Source organism: Callithrix jacchus, chromosome 6, assembly GCF_049354715.1.
Source record: "Callithrix jacchus isolate 240 chromosome 6, calJac240_pri, whole genome shotgun sequence".
In the NCBI taxonomy this organism is placed as follows: Eukaryota; Metazoa; Chordata; class Mammalia; order Primates; family Cebidae; genus Callithrix; species Callithrix jacchus.
In genome coordinates, this window is record NC_133507.1 from 51,762,904 (window position 1) to 51,785,687 (window position 22,784).

General features: G+C 39.5%; 2 protein-coding genes and 1 long non-coding RNA gene across 3 annotated transcripts in view; all 3 read left to right on the top strand.

Moving 5' to 3' along the window:
• PDE11A (phosphodiesterase 11A) overlaps window positions 1-6,260 on the top strand; it is a 409,487-nt gene extending 403,227 nt beyond the window's left edge. The window contains exon 20 of the mRNA XM_002749280.6: window positions 1,104-6,260. Within this exon, the coding sequence (XP_002749326.3) occupies window positions 1,104-1,259 (156 nt within the window). The 3' untranslated portion in view covers window positions 1,260-6,260. The remainder of the gene's footprint in view (window positions 1-1,103) is intronic.
• A 4,628-nt stretch (window positions 6,261-10,888) lies between these two features.
• Window positions 10,889-13,048, top strand: LOC100394964 (intraflagellar transport protein 70B). Its single transcript, XM_002749275.7, is given in 3 exon segments — window positions 10,889-11,450; window positions 11,452-12,808; window positions 12,811-13,048. Coding segments are annotated over 3 exon segments (1,995 nt in total). The 5' UTR covers window positions 10,889-10,910; the 3' UTR covers window positions 12,909-13,048.
• Window positions 13,049-14,437: 1,389 nt separating this feature from the next.
• LOC144576632 (uncharacterized) lies at window positions 14,438-21,097 on the top strand. Its single transcript, XR_013518862.1, has 3 exons — window positions 14,438-14,553; window positions 16,736-16,829; window positions 21,005-21,097. It is a non-coding gene; the product is annotated as an uncharacterized LOC144576632 (long non-coding RNA).
• The last annotated feature ends 1,687 nt before the right edge of the window (window positions 21,098-22,784 follow it).

The window sequence follows — 22,784 nt, forward strand, 5'->3', positions numbered from 1 at the left end:
GGGACTAGGAGGACTCTTTTATTTTTTTTTGAGATGAAATTTTGCTCGTTGCCCAGGCTGGAATGCAATGGCTTGCTGCAACCTCACCCTCCCTGGTTCAAGTGATTCTTCTGCCTCAGCTTCCCAAGTAGCTGGGTTTACAGGCACATGCCACCACACCCAGCTAATCTTGTTTCTCCATGTTGGTCAGGCTGGTCTCGAACTCCTGACCTCAGGTGATTCATTTGCCTTGGCTTCCCAAAGTGCTGGGATTACAGGCATGAACTACCATGCCCAGCTAGGAGGACTCTTTTAAAAGCACAGACACCCAATTAAGCACAAAAGAATATACTTAGAAGGGTCTAGTGCAAATGAGGACCATGAAGCCCGAGCCTGACTTTCATCAGCCTGGTGGTCCATCTGCCCCTGGCCACACCCTACCTTTCCTCTTCCCTCATGCCCCTTCATACCTCTGTCACTCTCTTCCACACTGCTTCCCTTTCTGCTATGTCTATTTTTATGCATGTATCCATGCTTTAGCACAACTCCTAGATCTTTAGCTTTAAAAATGAGCACCTCCTCACTTCAGGATTTTACTTGGCCTTTCCTATTCAAGTAAGTCCACCAAGAGTTATCTATGGTAGAGCAACTGTACAATTATTTTGTAAAAATTTAAGTTCATAGTCAATTGAGATCTGGAACCGTCTATGGCAGGCAAAGATGCACATGTAAGTAGGTATATGTGAGCTGGATATTTTGTTTCCTGTCTTGCTTGATGTGTTGTAAAACAGGATTTTGAGTCTACATGGCTGGTGTCCCCTAGAGTTGTACACAGCCATGATGGTGATGTCTTATCTTTTTCATTCTCTGAGTAGGCTCTCACTGAACAGTGAACAGTGAACACTGAACAATGAAAGTGTCATTAGCACTGCTTCATTCTGTATATATACAACATAATGGTGTTAAATACATATTTATTTCTTGTAAATAGCTCTTGTTTACCAAAATAATAATCACTTTCATTTCCTATAGCCAGTTCCCATTCTCCTCATAAATGAAAGGTGGAAAATCATGTCAGTTACTCTATGTCCTCTCTCCTCCACCTGTTTCTTGTTTTGTTTTAGGCACTGGTGAAAGTCAATGTGAAACTGAAGCCGATGCTGGATTCAGTAGCTACAAACAGAAGTAAGTGGGAAGAGCTGCACCAAAAACGGCTGCTGGCCTCGACTGCCTTGTCCTCCCCAGCCAGCGTCATGGTAGCCAAGGAAGACAGGAACTAAACCTCCAGGTCAGCTGCAGTTGTGAAATGACTGCAGCCTGAAGGGCCAGTTTCAGTCCAGCCATGTCATCTTTTTGTTCTTTTAGCTCAGAAGACATAATGTCTCGAGGATGCACTGGGAAGTATGCCTGGGCTTTCACCTTGATGCGTGGATGTAAAGGACAAAGGAAGAGTTGAGGCAGGGAGCACATACCAGGACACTCACTCTTCCCTGATGGACATGCATGGGCTGAAATGAAGGCTCTGGGTAGAGGACTGATTTGGATCCAAGGAACTGTGGACAGTCGGCCCACTCACTCTGAGCTGAGGGAACACTGAACAGTGAAAGTGTCATTAGCACTGCTTCATTCTGTATATGGCTTTTCTGTTTGTTACAAGCCAAACACTGCCTACTTTTGCTTCCTGTCCCTGAATCCTTTTTGTACCAGACTGTCCCAAGAATCCTGATTTGTATTCTATAGAGGTATTTAATTTTTAATCCTAGAGCTTCTTATTGATGGATCCTTTAGAATTGCCTACCTAAAAGGTAAACTATGCTATCCTTATAGATACTGATCAATCCCAGTTCTCCCCTTAAAAAGGAGTAACGTAATAGGAGTTCAGCAAATGTGTTTGATGGGTAATTTTACATTGTGACTATGTGCTCTTTTCCAGAGTTTTAAAACTCAGCCTTCATTACAGACCACGTCTTCTCCCAGAAGGAATGGATTGATAGACTTTGATTAAAGTAAGGGTAGAAGGAAATCCATAGCTGGATTTACCACAAGTGACATCTAGGAACCATAGTTCACAGGACACAGCAGAACCAGGGAGACTAAGCATTGACTACCTTGACTTCTCCTAGTGAGGAGTTCTGGTATAAAATTTAGGATTACTACCAGTAACCAACTTAAAGCCAACTATTGGGGTCCCTAATTTTAGATTTTTCCTTAAGAGTAAGAAATAATGCTTCAAATGTTAAGAAATAACAGTCTGGGCAAAGAACACATATTCTATAGGAAGCCAGGTTTATAACAGGTAAGAATAAACTGTAATAAGTAGATGTAATGACTAGAAAGCTGCTTTGCTCCCTATTTTGAGAAATTGTGGACATGGTGTGTATTATCCAAAGAACAGTGGACTAGGAGATAAATTTCTATCCCTAGCTTTGGCATTATTGACTGGATTAACTTGAACAAGTCACTTAACTTCTCCAAGCTTGTTTATTACATTATGTTAGGAAATGATTCTTGAACATGTTTTAACCTTAGAACTCTTTGTTCAAATAAATCTTTCAATGAATCCCTAACATATAAAACATCAAAAGCTGAATTCCTCTGTGAATTATAGGCAGGATTTGGAGGTGCAGAACACCTACAAGCCTTCATCTCTCTGATTATATACATGGGGGTCCACAGGGACTCTGGGGAGTTTGAAAATCCCTGGACTAGATGAAACCTGAGGCCCATTCTAGCTCTTAAAAAAATCCAAAATTTACAAACTGTTTTTCTTGTTATTGTTATTAATTAGTATCAATCATTAACTTTACAAATATTAAAGAAATAGGGGCCTTGTTCTACAAGGGACATTGTTTTCCTGGTACACAGTAGACAATTCAGGAAATGTCTGAAGAAGGAATGGGTAAAATTAAGATACCAAAATGGAAGTGAGGGGATAGAAGGTAATTGTAGAGAAAAAGACTCTTTATGGCAAGAAACAAAGTAAAAGCAAAATATAAACCAGACTAAGGGTTTATACTTAAAAGCAAGAAGGAGAAGAAATGTAAGAAGACCAACAAAGGAAAGACAGGGACTGAGGCAGGTGGTCAAGGGAACTGCCAAAAAAAAGGAGAAAGTCAATCCAAACAGAGAAAAATAGCACTTCCAACCAAAAAAATGAAGGTGCAGAACCCTGTCATCAATTGCTCAGAAAAGAGAGACACTTGAGCAGGGAGGGGTTTGAGAAAGGAGAGAAGAAAGGAATGAGAGCCATAAAAAATAATGTTCCTAGCTACCATTTACAGCTGTCTCTGCAGGGAAGACTGGAGAAACTAGAGGGGAAAATGAGTGCAGGAAAAAACCGCCTCTGCAGAGCAGGTAAGAGGAGGTTGTTCAGATTTATGGATTTTATTAAGCCAGTTTTCTGTATCACTCTGCTATAAAGGAAAATAGCTTCTGCAGGGCTGTATCTCCTCCTTCAGGTGAGGAACAAAGAGTAGGTGGAGTTAGGGACAGAGTCTGGTCTGCGAGATCATGATGTGTCTGCAGCTCAGAAGCACTGCAGGTGTTTCTGGGTAATGTGCCACATCATGTTTATATCACAAATGGGAATTGAAAATCAGTCTGTGTGAGGCAGAGATGAGCCCACATCTGTCATCCTCCCCAATAATAAATAAATAAATAAATAGCCCAGACAAACGGATGCCAGTCCATCTAAAGTAGCATTTTAAAGCATGTGCATTATGACAAAACTGAACCCAGGGTCTGACGAGACTACAGGCTGCCGTGAGCACTGTAGCTATCCTGCATGTTGATGCTACATATTGCTAACGGGATCATAATTTATAGTACAAACCCTACAGCTTCCACTAAGGTTGAGTTTTCCTCTCATTTTCTTGCCTTTTTATTGGCTTAACTGCACGGTTGCCAATAGCAACATCCACTGGTAGCAAGGGGAGTTCAACACCATTGCAATCTGCCATACAGTGGAGCCCTGACAATGTCAACCATCAATCAAGTAGCTGTTTGTAATTGCCTCCATCTATTTCTCCTGTCTTGAGGTATCTTTCCTACTGTGGGTCAAGATTCAGAAACTGCTGACTAATGCCATGGGTCTGTTCCTCCATGATCATGAAGCAGTGGAAAGGAAGGTAGCAGCTTCCTGGTGCCAGCAACCCCAGAGATTAGAGATTGAACTCTTGCAGATTTCAGGCATTTTTAATCCTTTTCTAAATAATTTATAATTTTCCAAGAATGTGAGGCATATGCAGTTATCCATATATTCTGCTTTTCCAAAAAAAGAGAAAGTTTCTTAGTCCTTATTATTAATGTTTATCTCCTATTGGAGAAAGACATTTGAAATGTGAGCCTTATTGTAAAAACTCAAACTGACCAGATTATGTTTGCTTCCTTGGGTCTCCTGGCATTAATGGTTGAAAAAACTTCATCCCACTTTTTCTACGAGATATGTTTTTTTCAGACATGATATTTATTCTTGCTAGTCAGTGTGTAGCTAATATGTGCACAATCAATAATGTAGCAGCAATCCTGGTGGGTAGGGACAGCTTCACATACTGCAAAGAGTGCCATTCAGTACATAGCAGACTGGAACTCCATCCTAGCTTGGTCACCAGCTGAACCTGTAATCCAAGTCTTAGATTCTCCATCTATTAAATAAAAGCACTGACTTTTATTTCATTCCCACACCAAAGGACCAAGATGTGTTTAGCTTTAAAGAAATTTTCCAGATAATTTTCTTGTTTATTCTTCTCAAATAAAATAGGAACAAACCTAAAACAGTCATCCTCTTAATAAAGACACTTATAAGAAGTTACATATATGGAATCGATGTAAACACAATCATACTACAGATGTCTCTTGAGTCTGCCTCTAATTATGATGAAAGCTATAGTCATCAATACAGTTTTTTTTTTTTAATATATCCTTTTTTGAGACAGGGTCTTGCTCTGTCCCCTAGGCTGGCACAATCACTGCCACTGAAGCCTTGACCTCTCCAATTTAAGTGATCCTTCCTGCCTCAGCCTCATGAGTAGCTGGGACCACAGGTGTGCACCACCACACCCAGCTAAATTTTGTATTATTTGTAAAGACGAGGCCTCCCTATGCTGACCACACTGATCTCGAACTCCTGGGCGCAAGCAATCCTCCTGCCTCGGCTTCCCAAAGTGTTAGCGTTAGAGATGGAAGTCACCACACCCAGCCCATATGTCCTTTGTTTCATTAAAAAAATTAGATTATCTGATATATCCCATAAATGGTAGTCATTAATTTAGAAGTGAATTTATAAAGTAAGCCAAGAGAAGTTAAAAACTGCACATGCATTTTGTTTCTAAAATCTGACATGTCTATGCACTTCCAGCTATTTTATATTTGCAAATACAGTGGGTTAGAAATCATCTTTAACATTTTGTGTTAGTGTAATAACAATATTATCTAATATTAATGCTACCAGAATTCAGTTGCTTTTTCTGTGTATCAAAATTTATCATACTTTATCCACTTACACAAGGTGATAAACAGAATCTGCCCAATTTATTCCACAGCAAAATTATTGTAAAATCTGTTTTTCCTGCTGACTCTTAGAAATTGCAGAAAGACAAAAACCAGTTTCATCTCTATTAATAGTGTGAAACAATTTCCTTCCAGTGGGACAGAAATCTAAACATATTAGGGAAAGATTTAAGTATAAAGAAAAATGCTTTGACTGGAAAAAAAACCCACAAAAACACAAAAAGGATTCATTAAAGCAATAGAACAAAACCTAATTTGGGACCCTAAAAACTCTGGCAATGCCACGGTAATGAAGTTTTCATTATCTGCTTCAGAGTAACGTCTCTGAAATTGTTATTCTGCTACATGCTGTAGCTAACTCCCAAAACTCAAATGTATCAGGAAATGTAAAGGTTAAGTCTGACTACAAGAAGGCCAAAATTGCACCAGCTTCCTAAGTGAAGAATAGCAGAATAAAACATACAGAAGGCAGAAATAAAATGAGGTGTATCTGGAGAATTTCATGATGAGCATTTAGATTTAGCAGTGCCCAATGTCACTTACACTGTTTGTCATGACCTTGTCTTCAGCTATTAATTTGGGGTTGTATATCTTTTTTTATTTAATTTTGAATGTTCTTGCATGTTTGGTACATCTCTCAGCACTGCTAAAGATTGTTTATCTATATAACATAACTACACCAATATCATTTAATGTATACACTAGTACAAAAATGTTTTTTTATTAAATGAAGAATTTGCTGTGAAAAATATACTATTTGTGGCCACCATTTATATCTGTGTTCATTTTCTGTGTGTATCTGCATGTGTATTAGAATCCCAGTTTTTCTTTTGCTCTAGTTTAGATTAAGTCATATTTAGATGAAATTTAAAAACTAGCATTGGAAATAGGAGGCTAAGTTTTGTTAAGTGTCATTCCATTGGGGGGAAATTGCTTTTTCCATTTTATTTTCGTGTACAATAATCTCAAAAGGATCTCCTACTGACTTCCTTCCTAATTATTATTGTTTTACATGAAAGAAAGGAAATATGTTTTCAGTTGAATTATTTGAAATCATGCACTTTGTGTAGATTTCCCAGATTGATGTTTCATTGTAAGAATATTACATTATAGACCACTTGGCCATTTCACAAGCAACTAATCCATAGTTTTGGAATTCTGCTTTAAGAGACCTAAATATCTTTGTTTTTAATAAAATACTTAGAGTTTAACTAAAGCTCTGAAATAACCTGTATTTCTTTTGAGAAGGGTGATTTTAGGGCTGAAGAAGGAAGCAAGCATCCAAATACCTACAGTTTAAAAATTAACTGTTAATTTATTCCATTAACCTTGTCTTGATCTGTGATGTTTTCACTGTGAGAGGGATACTAGCACAGCCCTGTCCATATAGCTTTTTAAAGATGATAAGAGGTTCTTCGAATTATTGAAGTTTTTCTGGAGGTAGGAAAGTCTGCAGCCAAAGGCTGGGTTCCTGTGTCCGTTACAGATTGCTCAAATTTGCATGGGCAATTACACAGGGGGATCGCATCAATGCAGGACTGCCAGCCACACTGACGCCATACAATTACACAATGGCTTCGGTGCTTAAACTTTAAAATTCTTACACCATTGTGCCTGTTCTATTAGAACAAACTGCAGCAAATGATCCAAAGCCAATTCAAATGACTGAAGAGGAGGTGCCCAGAGAGAGGGAAGAGGTGCAGTGTGGCCCACTACTGGCCAGCATACGCAATCACTGTTGCTGGCTGCCGCAATCAGCAATCACTGGCCTTTGTGCTTTGCAGTCTGCAGTTTTAAAGTGGGGCCAACAATAAGGCTCACCTAATTCACAGAAGGGCGGTGAGGATTAATGAGGGAAGTTAGGCAAGGCAGCCCTGATACTCAAAGTACTTCCTAAACATAAGAGCTTGGAGTAGCTCTTTGTTTTAATGGTTGGTTTTTTTTAAAATGCTGCTGTATCTACAGTTTTGCCTTCTCTATTAATCCCTTTTATAAACCAAAATGCTATTGTGTTCTCCCTGGGAAGTTAATTTAGACAATAATACTCTATACCCCAAAACACAAGCTACTTGATCAAAAGCAAGGGATATTCAAGAAGAAAATCTAATTAAAGTATTAATAAAGCTGGAACTACCAGCAAAGAGTTCATAACGAGGTTAAATGTCACACCATCTGAGCACAAATGTTCTCAAGTGTTGATTTTAGCATACACTCTTTCCAAAAGTCTTAAAAGATTGAACAGATGCTCCTAAAAATCAGTCAACTATATTTCCAATTCGGCACTAATTTTATTCTTTTCTTCTCTGTTCATGGTAGAATACTGGAGTGAGGGAATGGGGACGCAAGGTAACTGAACTTCCCAAACTGTGCACCCTGAAGAAAGTGGTCTGAAACCAAAACGAAAATGAAATAATAACTGGAAAGTAGATTTGCAGAAGGTCCTCCCTTATCAAGGAAGATGTCTGACCACAGCTGTGGTTGAAATACTCAGAAATTAACTATGTTTACCAACAGAAAGATACAGTATAAATAAGACATACCTTACAACTAGTTTTAAAAGAGAATGCCAAAGAGATTACATACACAAATAGAATATGGGATTTGATCATGGCATATTTTGGCAGGCAGAACATAAGCATGCTAAGAACCAAGCATCATGCTTTTTGCTCCTATATATTTTGCCTAAATGAAACTCATCTACATGATAAACATGTCTCCCTTTATGTAGCAAAATCCACACTGAATCCAACTCAAATTTCATCAAACTACAATTCCTTTCTACAAGTCACCAAATCACATTATTACAACCACCAAATGCTTTCCTATTGCTTGAAATGGTATGATACACTCACTTTTTGATATATGCTCCATGTTTTCAAGATCCTATTGCAAACAAAACGATGCTTTATGACACTTTATAAAATTCCACCCTATTTAATTCTTTCCAGAATTTCTATCATTAAAGGGCCTTCTCTCACCACCACCCCCAACAAAACTAATCTATTCCCCAACTGCCTATCAGAGACCAAATAAAAAGTCGGTCTATCAGCAGCAGTGATGGTCATGCCAATTTCACAGTGTGATTTGTGCACTCATTTCATTTTGAAAATGACCCTGCCCTCCATCTGTCTAAGCCGAATGTCCTGCTTTTTTCAAGGCAGGCCTCTGGAGCAGCATCACATGAAATAAGGAGGAAGAGACACAGAACGGCCTCCCTCCTGCTCACTTCAGCTGCCATGCTAACAGGTACCCACACAAAAAGGAGAACCCCAACTGAATCCTGGTAGGGATCCCAGAAATTTGGAGGAGAAAATATAGTCCTTTTTCTTTTCATACATTTTCAAGAAGCCATTTGAAGGTGATGTAAATACAATCCTGCAAAACAGAGAGAAAGACTAAAGGTATGAAAGGCAATTTTCCATTCCCACTTTGTCATCTTACTTTAATTTAATAGCAAATTACCTAAGGTAACAGTACATACACAAGAATTTTAAAATACTGAGTCTTGTGAGGCACAGTGGCTCATACCTGTAATCCTAGCATTTTGGGAGGCAAAGTGGGAGGGTTGCTTGAGGCCAGGAGTTCAAAATGAGCCTGGGCAACATGGTGAGACCCTATCTCTATTAAAACATTTTTTTTTAAGTTTGGCATGGTGGTGCACCTGTAGTCCCAGCTATTCGGGGGGCTGAAGCAAGAAGATCACTTAAGCCCAGAAGTTCAAGGCTGCAGTGAACTATGATCAAGCCATTGCCTGAACAACAGAACAAAGCCCTGTCTCTAAATAACAAATAAATAATAAATAAATAAATCACTTGAGCCCAGGAGTTCAAGGCTGCAGTGAGCTATGATCATGCCATTGCACTCCAGCCTGAACAACAGAACAAAGCCCTGTCTATAAATAAATAAATAAAATACTGAGCCTAAATTCCCAAGGGAGAATCATCAGGCAGCCAGCTATAAATAAAACAATGCATTCCCTCCCCCAATTTATTACTGAGCAGTATCCTTTACCCATGTGCCTCCTTGGGTTTAAGACTCTAAAAGGGTGCACCAATAGATGAGATTGAAAGAAGCCTTAGAATAGAGCTATAGTAGTATTCCATAGTTGCTTTCTGTGGGGTCTTGGGTGAGCAAAGCCCCATTCAATCCTTCTGAAATGGGTGCAGTTTCCTTTCTTGGACTTGACCTTGTCGAGTCACAGCCAAGAAGACACAACTCTGCCAATTTCTAGTAAGGGAGAAGACTGAATAAATAAAGTCACCCATTTGATGATATGAGCAATCACACACCTAATAAAAATCTCCCAGTGATACCAAGTAAAAACAAGCTACACAATTCCACTAGTCACATCTGCTCACAGCAGGAATCAAGGCCTAGAAGTTCAAAGTCTACTACCTACACAAAGTTAGTTCATTGTTTTAATGGAGAAACAGAGACAATAATATTCCTTATAGACACTTAGCACCAAACAATGGGCCCTTACAAACTCATGTACATGAGATACATGGATCCGGTTATTCATCATTCACTTTCTTATTGAAATTGGTTATTGGATATCGTGGCTCAGCCCCTACCTACCTAGGTGTGGCCTTAAGCAAACTATTAATTTAAATAGTTTAATTAATAATGTAATACTTAAATCTTTAAACCTTTCTAGCTCGCAGACTTCCTCATCTTCAATATGCAGAATGCAGGCTGCTTATTCAAATTAGAACTACTATATGTAAACAGTCTATAACAGAGTGCTATATGATATGGCTGATACTGTTATCAACCATATGCTGCTCTATTCTGTTCTTAAAAACTGTGCCCTTGGGGTAGCATAATAAGAAACTGCTCTAATTCCAAGGGAATTCAAGGAGTTAACTCCCTTTTGCAATCCAGTCCCTTTATTAAAAGGTCCTTTTATTGTACTGGCGAATCTCTACATTATTAAAACTAAGTCAAACCCCAGCATTAATATAGACCACACCGTGTACAAGGCTCAAAATCGCCAGGAACACGGAGCCGGAAACCATCCTCCGCCGCGCAAGAGACCGCGGTGGCACAACAGACGAAGAGAGCTCCCCTCATCTTTCGTGGGCACGAAAGGCAGGTGACTCTGCGTCCCGACGGGCCGCGGATCAGGTCAGTACAACAGGACTACGCCTCCCAGCATGCAGTGCGACCACGCCTGCGCAGCTGCGCCACTGGAACGGTGCTTGCCGCGACGCTGAGATTCAGTCTTTGAACAGCCCGGAGGAGTAGCCTTTCCCCTCCTAACTGCCGCAACTCCGCAGCCCCGACCTTTGAAAATCAAACCGAAATGGAGAGACTAACGAGAATGGTTCCTTTTTATTCCTCCGTGGCAAAGTAACCGGCAGTCTTCCGTTTCCGGTTGCCGTGTTGCCGTGGTAACCACAGACAAAACAGCCGTGACAGTTATGGCCGGCCTGAACGACGCGCAGATCCCCGACGGGGAGTTCACCACAGTCGTGTACCCGCTCATCCGCGATGCCCGCTATGCCGAGGTGGTGCAGCTGCTGGGCCGAGAGCTGCAGCGGAGCCCGCTGAGCCGCGCCGGCCTGTCATTGCTGGGCTACTGCTATTACCGCCTGCAGGAGTTCAGGCTGGCCGCCGAGTGCTATGAGCGGCTGGATCAGCTGCACCCGGAACTAAAGCAGTACCGCCTGTACCAGGCCCAGGCCCTATACAAGGCCTGCCTTTATCCGGAGGCCACCCGGGTGGCCTTGCTTCTCCTGGATGACCCCGCCTACCACAGCCGGGTCCTCCGCCTGCAAGCTGCCATCAAATATAGTGAGGGCAATCTGCCAGGGTCCAAGAGCCTGGTGGAGCAGCTGCCAAGTGGGGAAGAGGGAGAAGATAGTGGGGTCGAGAATGAGACTGATGGCCAGGTCAACCTGGGTTGTTTGCTCTACAAGGAAGGACAGTATGAAGCTGCGTGCTCCAAGTTTTTTGCAGCCCTTGCAGGCCTCAGGCTACCAACCTGACCTTTCCTACAACCTGGCTTTGGCCTATTACAGCAGCCGGCAGTATGCCTCAGCGCTGAAGCTTATCACTGTGATTATTGAGCATGGCAACCGCCAGCACCCTGAGCTAGGTGTGGGCAAGACCACTGAGGGCATTGATGTTCACAGTGTTGGCAACACCCTAGTCCTCCACCAGACTGCTTTGGTGGAAGCCTTCAACCTTAAGGCAGCAATAGAATACCAATTGGGAAACTATGAGGCAGCTCAAGAAGCCCTCACTGACATGCCACCCAGGGCAGAGGAAGAGTTGGACCCTGTGACTCTGCACAACCAGGCACTAATGAACATGGATACCAGACCTACAGAAGGGTTTGAAAAGCTACAGTTTTTGCTCCAACAGAATCCCTTTCCTCCAGAGACTTTTGGCAACCTGTTGCTGCTCTACTGCAAATATGAGTATTTTGACCTTGCAGCAGATGTCCTGGCAGAAAATGCCCATTTGACTTATAAGTTCCTCACACCCTATCTCTATGACTTCTTGGATGCTGTGATCACTTGCCAGACAGCTCCTGAAGAGGCTTTCGTTAAGCTTGATGGGCTAGCAGGGATGCTGACTGAGGTCCTCCGGAAACTCACCATGCAAGTACAGGAAGCAAGACACAATAGAGATGATGAAGCTATCAAAAAGGCAGTGAATGAATATGATGAAACCCTGGAGAAGTATATTCCTGTGTTGATGGCTCAGGCAAAAATCTACTGGAACCTTGAAAATTATGCAATGTTGGAGAAGATCTTCCGCAAATCTGCAGAATTTTGTAACAACCATGATGTGTGGAAGCTGAATGTGGCTCACGTTCTGTTCATGCGGGAAAACAAATACAGAGAAGCCATTGGTTTCTATGAACCCATAGTTAAGAAGCATTATGATAACATCCTGAGTGTCAGTGCTATTGTACTGGCTAATCTCTGTGTTTCCTATATTATGACAAGTCAAAATGAAGAAGCAGAGGAGTTGATGAGGAAGATTGAAAAGGAGGAAGAGCAGCTCTCTTATGATGACCCAGATAAGAAAATGTACCATCTCTGCATTGTGAATTTGGTGATAGGAACTCTTTATTGCACCAAAGGAAGCTATGAGTTTGGTATTTCTCGAGTTATCAAAAGTTTGGAGCCTTATAATAAAAAGCTGGGAACAGATACCTGGTATTATGCCAAAAGATGCTTCCTGTCCCTGTTAGAAAACATGTCAAAACACATGGTAGTCATTCATGACAATGTTATTCAAGAATGTGTCCAGTTTCTAGAACACTGTGAACTTCATGGCAGAAACATACCTGCTGTTATTGAGCAACCCCTGAAGAAGAAAGAATGCATGTTGGAAAGAATACAGTCACATATGAGTCTAGGCAGTTAAAAGCTTTGCTTTATGAGATTATAGGATGGAATAAGTAGCTCTGGCTGATAGTGGCTTTTTTCAAAATGGCTTTCTTACCTATCACACTTTTTAATCTGTACTTAGCCTTGGCATCTTTATGTTTGTTTTATTTTGAACTTTATACACTTTAAATTATAATAACAATTGTGTTTGAACAACTTTTTCATTTAATTCAGAAGAGTAGGGAGTATGCAGTGTAAGCTGAATCACTTCCGCTTTCTTCCTACTAGTGACAACCATCTGGTCTTGCCGTCAATCAGCAGTTGCTAGAGTGACATCTTTGTATAAGCAAGTAACCCCAAATAGAGTTGATGTTTCAGCTTTGAGCTGTAAAAAGGGTATGTCATGGACCAAAGCTCTATCAATATGTGTATGTTTGCATTTGGTCACTGGTATGTAAATGACTGCTAGCCCATGACTGGACCACTTCTCAATCAGTAAATAAAGCCATGTCTATTTTGCCATCTCAGGATGGACTGTGCTGTCTAATAAATCTAATTCTTAACTCTATTTCTCCAGTTATTTAGTCCTTTAACTTTCTGGATTGCAACAAGTTCTACTTTAGACCTTCTCTAAGCCCTTTTTAGAAGTACAAGTATAACGGGAATGTCTTTTCTTGGTTCTTTTCAGGTTATGAGGTTTGGTTGATTACTTAATTTTTTTTTTTTTTTTTGTAATTTGGTTGACTGGTTGCTTAAGTTTTATAACAAACTTTTTTCATTTTCTATTTTTGATTTTACAGAAATGATTTTGCTTCCTTGTGTATACTGACATATCAAGTGTAGAAGCTTAATATTTTCAGTTTTTTTGAAAACTGAAAATTTTAATTTTTTTGCTTTTTAATTTTGTTAGGAAAAAAAAGCACTGAAGTGAGAATGAGAAGGCTAAAGTATGAGTTCCATACCTTCTCATTTTAGGCTTTCAGAAATTCCTTTATTCGTTGGGGTTTCACAATCATTTTACAATTACTTTTGGCTGTAACATCTGATTTTGTATAAGGATATAGAAAAAGTTTGCCTTTCTGTTTTTATGACCTGGATATATAAACAAATCAGCTAGGAAATATATAATTGTATTTTATATTAATGTTTGCTAGGATTTTGGCTTACTGTACATGTTAACCCCTACAGTAAATGATGGTTATCTTATTGTTGGATGTTATACTGATTATTAATAAGACATTTGGATTTTTGCCTTTTTGCTTGGAATTTTTGCTTACAACTCTATGAATATATATAGGGTGGTCCCCAGTCTCTGCTATGGTTGTGCATAAATTAATAATTTTATAAATATTTAAAAATTTTATAATTCTCTTAACCTACCCATTTAGATTTCATACTAATGTTTGTTTTTGTTGGGGAAGGGGAGATTTGCTTTTAATCCTTCCCAAAAATGATGAACCACCCTTCCATTCAGTAGTTTTATTGACAGGCTGTTAAAATGTGTTTTTTCTCCAATAATTCTTGAAACAATTAGACCTCCTCCTTCTTCTAACGTGAAGGCCTTTAGATGCTAGTCTGCCAGAAATCTGGAAACAGAGGAACAAGTGAAGTGAAGATGTAATGGAGATTTAGCTGCATGATGTACTTCACAGTCCACCTTGGATTCCCATCATGTCCAAATCTCAGTAATCAAGTGTCTGCTGCCGTTAACAGAACAGAGGTAACGGATAAAAGAATGGAAATAACACATGCCAGAGCTGCTTCCATAACTAACTCACCAAATCAAATCGTCAGTCCTTATACTCTTGTTTTTTTTGTTTGTTTGTTTGTTTGTTTTTTGAGACGGAGTTTCGCTCTTGTTACCCAGGCTGGAGTGCAATGGCGCGATCTCAGCTCACCTCAACCTCTGCCTCCTGGGTTCAAGCAATTCTCCTGCCTCAGCCTCCCGAGTGAGTAGCTGGGACTACAGGCGCCCACCACCATGCCCAGCTAATTTTTGTATTTTTAGTAGAGACAGGGTTTCACCTTGTTGACCAGGATGGTCTCTATCTCTTGACCTCGTGATCCACCCACCTCGGCCTCCCAAAGTACTGGGATTATAGGCGTGAGCCACCAGCCCGGCCACAACTCTTGTTTTATTTAATACAAGGAGAAGAGGCCATGCAGACTTTCAAAAAGGTCAAAACCACATAGAACAGGAAGACAGTCTCTAGTTTAAAGCTTTCTCTTTGATTGTTTTCCCCCCACTGCCTTCAGAGGGTCTACTTTGAGAGATAGTGGTGTTTACTGCTGCAGAATGTATCATAAGATAAGAAATGAAAAATCTGTCTTTCTTACCACTCCCTTCTCTTTCCCTTTTTTATCTTTTCCCTTTTGTCAAGTATAGGGACACTTTTCTCTGATAGCTAAAAGTTGAACCTTACCCAGGTATAAAAGATGCATACCAACCTTTTAGCAGTAAGTGTCAGGTGAGTGAGCACTATGATTATCCAGGTGACTTTGGAAACCTTTTAAAAATCCATTTTTGCAAGACAAGATACCATATATTGATAAAAAGTGACTCTCAGATTGGTAAAGCCAGAAAAAATTTTAAGAGGACTCACCAAAAGTACTAGATCTATATAATTTGTTGAATAGAGTGAACTTTTTAAAATATATTTGTGGTAGCCTCCTCTTTTAAATTTTTGAACTCAAAAGAAAGACTGAAATTTTAAAGATATGTAGTATTTGTATCATTTTAAATTCTTTAACATTGGGAATTAAATATACTCAACTTTAGAGGACACTTGCCTTACTGTAATCTATAATCATTTTATACTGAAAAATATGGCCAGGAATTACCAGAAGGTAATTAATTTATTAGCCATAGGTATAGTGTTTAGTATTCTCTTGGCGAGTGAGTCTTTACAAGGTGATTACTCTATACTTGATACCACTGTTAATTGAGGTTCTTTTGGTTCTTTAATTAAATCAGCTCCTTTGGATTTGGGCCAAGATTGATCCAACACATACTGAAATCCTTTCGACAACATCGTAATGTATATTTATTCGAAAAGGAATTGCTTCATAAGGAAAAATTATAGAATATAGAGAGTTCTAAGTACATTTCTAGTGTGAAAAGTAAGCATTTGTTAGTTGAAGTGAGACCTGCCAATAACTTGATTTCAAATATTAATAACATGTGAACATATGAAATGGGCCCAAGTCCTTGTTCAAAAGTGAAATTTGCATGTTTATGAAATAAAATGCATCAATACCAATGACTGAATATCTTAATTCAAAATGGCTAAATTTGTACTATGCAAACAGGACTTTAGTAAGGTATGTGGGAAAGCATATGTTGCTGCTAATATTTTATTTTCAATTATTTCATTAGGAGAGTCAAATGCTTAAGATAAAGGACACATGACTAAAAGTTTCATCAGCACTCATGGCAACTCCTGTAAAACACGTGTCCATGGAATGCCCACAAACCCTCAATATCTTGTTAAGTCTCAACAGTAAACTACTGGCTGGTTAGTTTTTCTAATCAGGGTCAGGGTCTGTTCTATGAAAACTCAACCTCTTAGTCGCAGTTCTTCCAAATTTTCCGAAACCATACACTATAGTGTATGTACTTCATATATGGAAAGGAGACTATATACATCTGTGAATATAAATGGTCTATTCCACTTTTAAGTCATGAAGTACCATAGGAAGAGATAGTCACACCCTAACATTGTAAAATAAAACAAGAAAAAAAGCTTCAGGAATTGGACCATAACAGCAACAGTTTGCGGAAAACTATTTAATCAGAAGGCAATAGTACATATTTACATATGCTAAGGAGTGCCATTATTTTGTATGTTTACTGGAAAAGGCAGAAACTTTTTCCGTAGTTAATACAATATTTTTGTTTCTAGGACTTTTGTTCTTGTACTGATTCATTACCACTAAATTGTTTTGACAAAATGCCAAAGAACAAAGGAGAGGTATACATGATTTGACCAAGACACTGTAAGTAGTTTCAGAAACTAAGGAGACTATTTTTCTGACAATGTATGTAAGATTTATAATGAAATGATTGGTAAAATTATACAATGATACTGGAGATAATCATGTAAAATATAAAATGGGTAATCATAAATGGGATTTTTTTTATATTTGTAGACATGACATAAATAGGTTCTTTTAAATTACAAATTATTAAGATAAACATCTGGAATGTATCTGCAGCTAGAGTGTAAACAATGAGGGCTTAGACTAGCTCATCTCTTGAATCATAAAACTGAGGCTCAGAGAGTTTATTACTTGCCCAAGATAATATGATAGAGTCAAATAGGATCCAGGCAGAGCCAGGATCAGAATTCAGGGCTTCTTGCTCAGTTCCCTTGCTCTTTCCACTCTACCACATTTCTTTGAGACAGAACAGGGACCCCTCTTAGGGCCTCCAAGTTTGGAAATAAGGGAAAATTCTGAGTCCCTGCTAGCTAGCCCTGAAAAGTAAATAAACAATTTGATGAGCAAGAAGGTGAGAGTAGCTTAAGGCAATAGCCAAGGAAATTAGAATCACAGGATGTTTGGTTCCCCTACAGGACTAGAGATAACATATGTCCCTGAACTGTTTTTCAGAAACACAGACCCCACCAAACAGGTCTGCCTGCACATAGACCTCCAATAAGGGGGAACTGAGGACTGAACTCTGGCTGCCATTCTATATGGTCTAAATTTTTTCCTGAGGTGCCTGGAGAAAGTCCACTCATGAGTCAGAGCTGACATTCTTTTCTGCTGACCCCAGAATTTTTAAACACACCTTTTCCTTAACCAATTACAAATCAGAATATCTTTCAATCTGTGATGGGTAAGCCCCCACATCAAGATATCCTGCCTTTTTAAGCCAAACCAATGTGTAAACTCCATGTATTGATTTACAATTTTGCCTGTAACATCTGCTTTCCTGAAATGTACCCCTGCCTTTAAAAAACCCTTGACTGCAAACCATAAGAGAAGTCAGGATTTAAGCAAGAACTGCCTGATCCTCCTTGCTTGGCACTCTGCAAAACGATGTCCTCCTTTCTTCTGCTGCAAATCTCAGTGTGGATGTTTGGCCTTATTGTGCCAGGAGAGCGAATTCCAGTTCGGTTCCATAACACCTTCTCTTGGGTATTTTTTGTTTTTGTTTGTTTGCTTGTTTTACAAATTATTCTATCAATGCTAGGATTTCTTTTCCAGCATTATGACTCTTGCCACTTCAGTTCATGCTGATTATTTAATCAGTAATTCAACAGGCTTTTAAAAAAATACACTTAGAACATTCCAGGTCTAGCCTAAACTACACTATAGTTTACAAAAGTGTGTTGAGGGTTCCTGAGCAGGTATGCTATGCTGCTTGTGGCAGCGCAGATTTAGTGGCAGTGCAATCTGGGCTGGGCACAAAGATTACTGACTCACCTGTTGTTTCGTCACTGCTTTGAAAAAATCACCTTATATGATTCTTCTTCAAGTCAGTGATTTTCTTCTCTTCATTATAGTTTCCAGCCACCGCAAACACATAAAAATGGTCATCAAAAGGCTTCTCCACACCTTAAGTGCAAAGAGCTGTGAGGCACCTACTCAGAAATCCCAGCATAGTGCCAGCCGATTTTACAAGTATTTACAAAGTGTTACCAGAGACTTTTGAGGCCCCACAAAGCTTTACCTTTACTTGCAAAGTCCATTTGAGCTAAACTCCTGAACACTTACCCTCTTCCAGGAGATTGATTGCTTCGTTTAGCTTAGCTTTGGGGGAGGAAAAATTAAAAGCAAGCAAACAATCGAGCCACGATTAAGTCCCTGTCATTTACCTTCTTTTTTCTTTTTGTGCTAATAATTCTTAGTCCACATTCTTCATGAGAATCAGTGGGTAAGCTTTTCAAAAAGTAAAGATGCCTTGGCTCTAACCCCTAAATATTCTATTTCTATGGAGATGGGAGTGGGAGGAGGGGTCAGGTTTTTGTAAGTCCCCCAAATAGCTGATGTGTAGCCAAGGCTGAGAACCACTGTACTATGCAAACACAGTAGTGACCATGTGGCTGCTGTATGCTGGTGTGTTGGTTGTGACGCAACGTATTTGAGAATAAAATAACCCTGATGCCCAACCTAAAGAAATGACGAAAAATGAATAAATGGAACCAATGAAGGATCTGAATTTGTTTAGAGGCACTAAGTCTGGCATATTCTGATTCACTCAAATGTAGCTTTTAAACCAGTGAAACTTCTTAAAAAATTTTTTAAATCATGTACTCAATAATTGTTAAGAAATCTTTGGCTTTCATAGAAGGAATTTAAAAAATACTGAAGTGACTAAAAGCTATACAATTTGATAGTGGAAGCCAAGAAGGGTTTTCAAAATTTAAGAATATGAAGATACTCTTTTTATTTTCAAAGACTCCTAAGTGTCATTTACTGTTGTAGGAGAGGAAAAATTTTCCTCTGTCCTCAGGGTTTTCAGCTAGAACTGACATAAGACAGATTAAACAGGAGAAAAGCATATAAATTTTACTTACATGTATATGGGAGCCCCCATAAGGACAAAGAAGACCCAAAGAAGTGGCTAGGCCTAAGCACTTATATTGTAGTTTGAACAAAGGGTGGAAATTGTAGAAAAGTAACTAGGAAGATAAGTTAGTTTAACAACGTTTGTACAGATTTCTCTCAGCTTCAACTCCCCATCTCTGGTGATGAGAATGTTGTTTCTTTTGTACTAGTATAGGGAGGGTATCTTTCACATGGGAATTTCATCTGCTTTTGGGAAGAAAAGAGAGTACCCTTCCTGTACCTACTGTCAAGTGCCTCTATTTCAAAATAATTAATATGTCAAGGCAGCATATTTTGGAGTGGCATGTCTGAATTCCTTTACTGTTGTCTCTACTTAGTTTATTAGTTTACCTTTGCCAAAGTCAAAAGTGGCTGTGCATTATCATAACCATGCATACAAATGCTTTTGGTTGACTTTGGATGCGCCCAATTTGTTCTCCTAATATATGAGCCACATTCATCTGTTCTTATAAATATGGATTCCTCTAAACCAGACTCAGTCCCATGTATGCATTTATAGATGCACATATGTTTTTTAAAAATTTGCATTGGAAATTAATAATACTCAATGGTTATGTTGATTTATTTATTTTGAGACAGGGTCTCATTCTGTCTTCCAAGCTGTAGTGCAGTGGTGTGATCTGGCTCACTGCAGCCCTGACCTCTTGGGATCAAGAAATCCTCCCACTTCAGCCACCCAAGTAGCTGGGGCTATGGGTCCACACCACCACGCCTGGCTAATTTTTATGGGTTTTTTTTTTGTTTCTTTTTTGCTGTTGTTGTTGTTGTTTTAGAGACAGGGTTTCATAAGTTAGCCAGGCAGTTCTCGAACTCCTGGACTCAAGCTATCCATCTGCCTTGGCCTCCGAAAGTGCTGGGATCACAGGCATGAACCACTGTGCCCAGCCTTAACATTGGTTTATAACTCAGTATGAATTCTCCAACTTTATTCTTCCCCTATCCCCAAACATTTGGTCTAAACTGATGGTTCTCAAAATGTTTGACTGCCCAGTAGAATCATCTGAGATGCTTTTAAAACTCTCATGCTGTATTAATTCATTCTTGTATCACTATAAAGAATTACCTGAGACTGGGTAATTTATAAAGAAACAAGGTTTAGTTGCCTCATGATTCCACAGGCTGTACAGGAAGGATGGCAGCATCTGCTTCTGGGGAAGCTCAGGGAGCTTTTACTCATGGTGGAAGGCAAAGCAGGAGCAGGCATCTAACATGACAGGAGCAGCACCAAGAGAGAGCGGGAGGGCAGAGGTGCCACACACTTTTAAACAACCAGATCTTGTGAGAACTCGCCATCACGAGAACAGCACCAAAGGGATGGTGTTAACCATTGATGAAAGATCCACCCCCCATGATCCAATCACTTTCCATCAGGTCTCACCTCCAACTTTGAGGTTACAACTGAACATAGGATTTGGGTGGGGACACAGATACAAACCATATCACATGCCCCTGGCTGCATCCCAAAACAACTAAAGAAGAATTTCCAAGGGTGGAACCCAGGTATCTGTATTTTCCTGAGCTTTTAAAATGCAGCCAAGGTTAAGAACCACTGTTCTAAGTGATCACTATAATTTCCCTTTCCATGATTGATTTAGGAATAAGGATGTGACTCAATACTTACCAAGACGCAAGAAGTCTCCTGTAAAGCTGCTGGGAAAGCTTTCTTCACCCCTTTAAGGAAACAAAAGGATATAAGAAAAAGTCTCTCTTCTTCATCTAGCATTGTTGATCTGAATTGGTACCACCAGTTTGTGATCTTGGCATAGGGTCATGGTGACTTTGGGTAAAGGTGACTTTGAAGATACTTAAGAAATATAATTTGAGTCCTTGATGATCCTGGAGCCTGACCTATTTCTGAGTCTTCGGTAGAATAGAAATAATAATATCTTATTGTTTAAACTTGTTTGAGCCATATTTTTCTGCTTATTGTCTTTAAAAGCACCCAGACCATACTCACCATGGACAAAGATTTTCTCTTTGACAAAACTCTACTCAGGCTCCCCTGAACTTTTCAAGTAGGCCTTGAAAAGTTGGACTTTTGGACTTCCACATTTGTCCCTGACTGTCCAATTTTAACAAGAATCCTTGGCTTAGTTGAATCCCCCTTCCTCCATATCTGATTATGCTCCATATGTTATTGGGTCTCTCATTCTCCACCATTCCTCAGCTATGTCTGATCATCCCAGCCTGCTTTCAGCAAGAATCCTGTTATGCCAGTTTGGCCAGAATGCCCACTTAGTCCTAATGTTTCCTCTTAGTACTTTTCTATCCGTTAACCCCCACCCTGCTCCTTGGCTATAAATTCCCACTTGCCCATGCTGCATGTGGATTTGAGCCCAGTCAATCTCCCCTACTGCCAAATCCCTTACAGTGGACCTGTATAGCTATGGAGATAGTTCCCACATACACCTTAAATAAAGGCTGCCTCATCATATAAAGTGTCATTGACTTTTTTTTAGCACCATACATAGGCCACACATTTTGAGTATTAATCAGGAGGTGATGAATCTTTATGCATATTTCCAAACAGCATTACTCCTTACGTTCAGGTGAGTAGGACAAAATCAACTGACCTCTGTAAAGGTGTTACCCAAAACCTTGACTTCATTAGTATTGATTGCTCAAGTCTTTTGAAATTGCAACAGCTACACATAAAATTGGGTATGAATTCATTGGAAGAAAATTCACTTATATAAAAATAAATAGAGTTAAATTGTTCCACCCAAAGAACTAAGTCTAAACCTTGCTTACTGCTTCTTGGCTAAAACACAAGGCAAATACCAATGCATATAGCAACTCATAGAAAACATATTCCCCTGTTTTAGAATTTCCTCCACATTCATGAAGGTGATTTCAGTAAAATCTCACAGCATTTATTCATATAGAGTGAACCTAAGCGTTGAAGTGAGACAGCCTAAACTATTCTCTAGTGAAAAATGCTAATCCATGTATAGCACTATTTCAGCTTTCGCCCTTTCCAGCTATAAATCTAGTTAAAGGAAAAGCTTCATAAAAAGTAAATACTTTAGTTCTTCCTGATAATCCCCCTCAGCGTTGCATTCTACTTATCAGGCCAACTTATTCTGAGTTGTTGGCTTATTTCAGTTCTCTAAAAGAAGAACGCAAGAAATTCAAATTCAAACCGGATGGTCCATATCACATCAGGGGATTGGGGCAGTTGATTTACTCATACAATCTCTTTAAACATCTACCAGGAGAGGTTCTAAGGCAGAATTTATTGCCTCCTCCTGCCATCATCGGACCTACAAAAAACAAAGCAAAATCCTTCTAGGAAATCTGAAACTCCAGTCACTGATTTCCTGGCTGATGTCATTTACAAAGCACGATGTAGTCCTGTGATAGTCACAGCAGGAA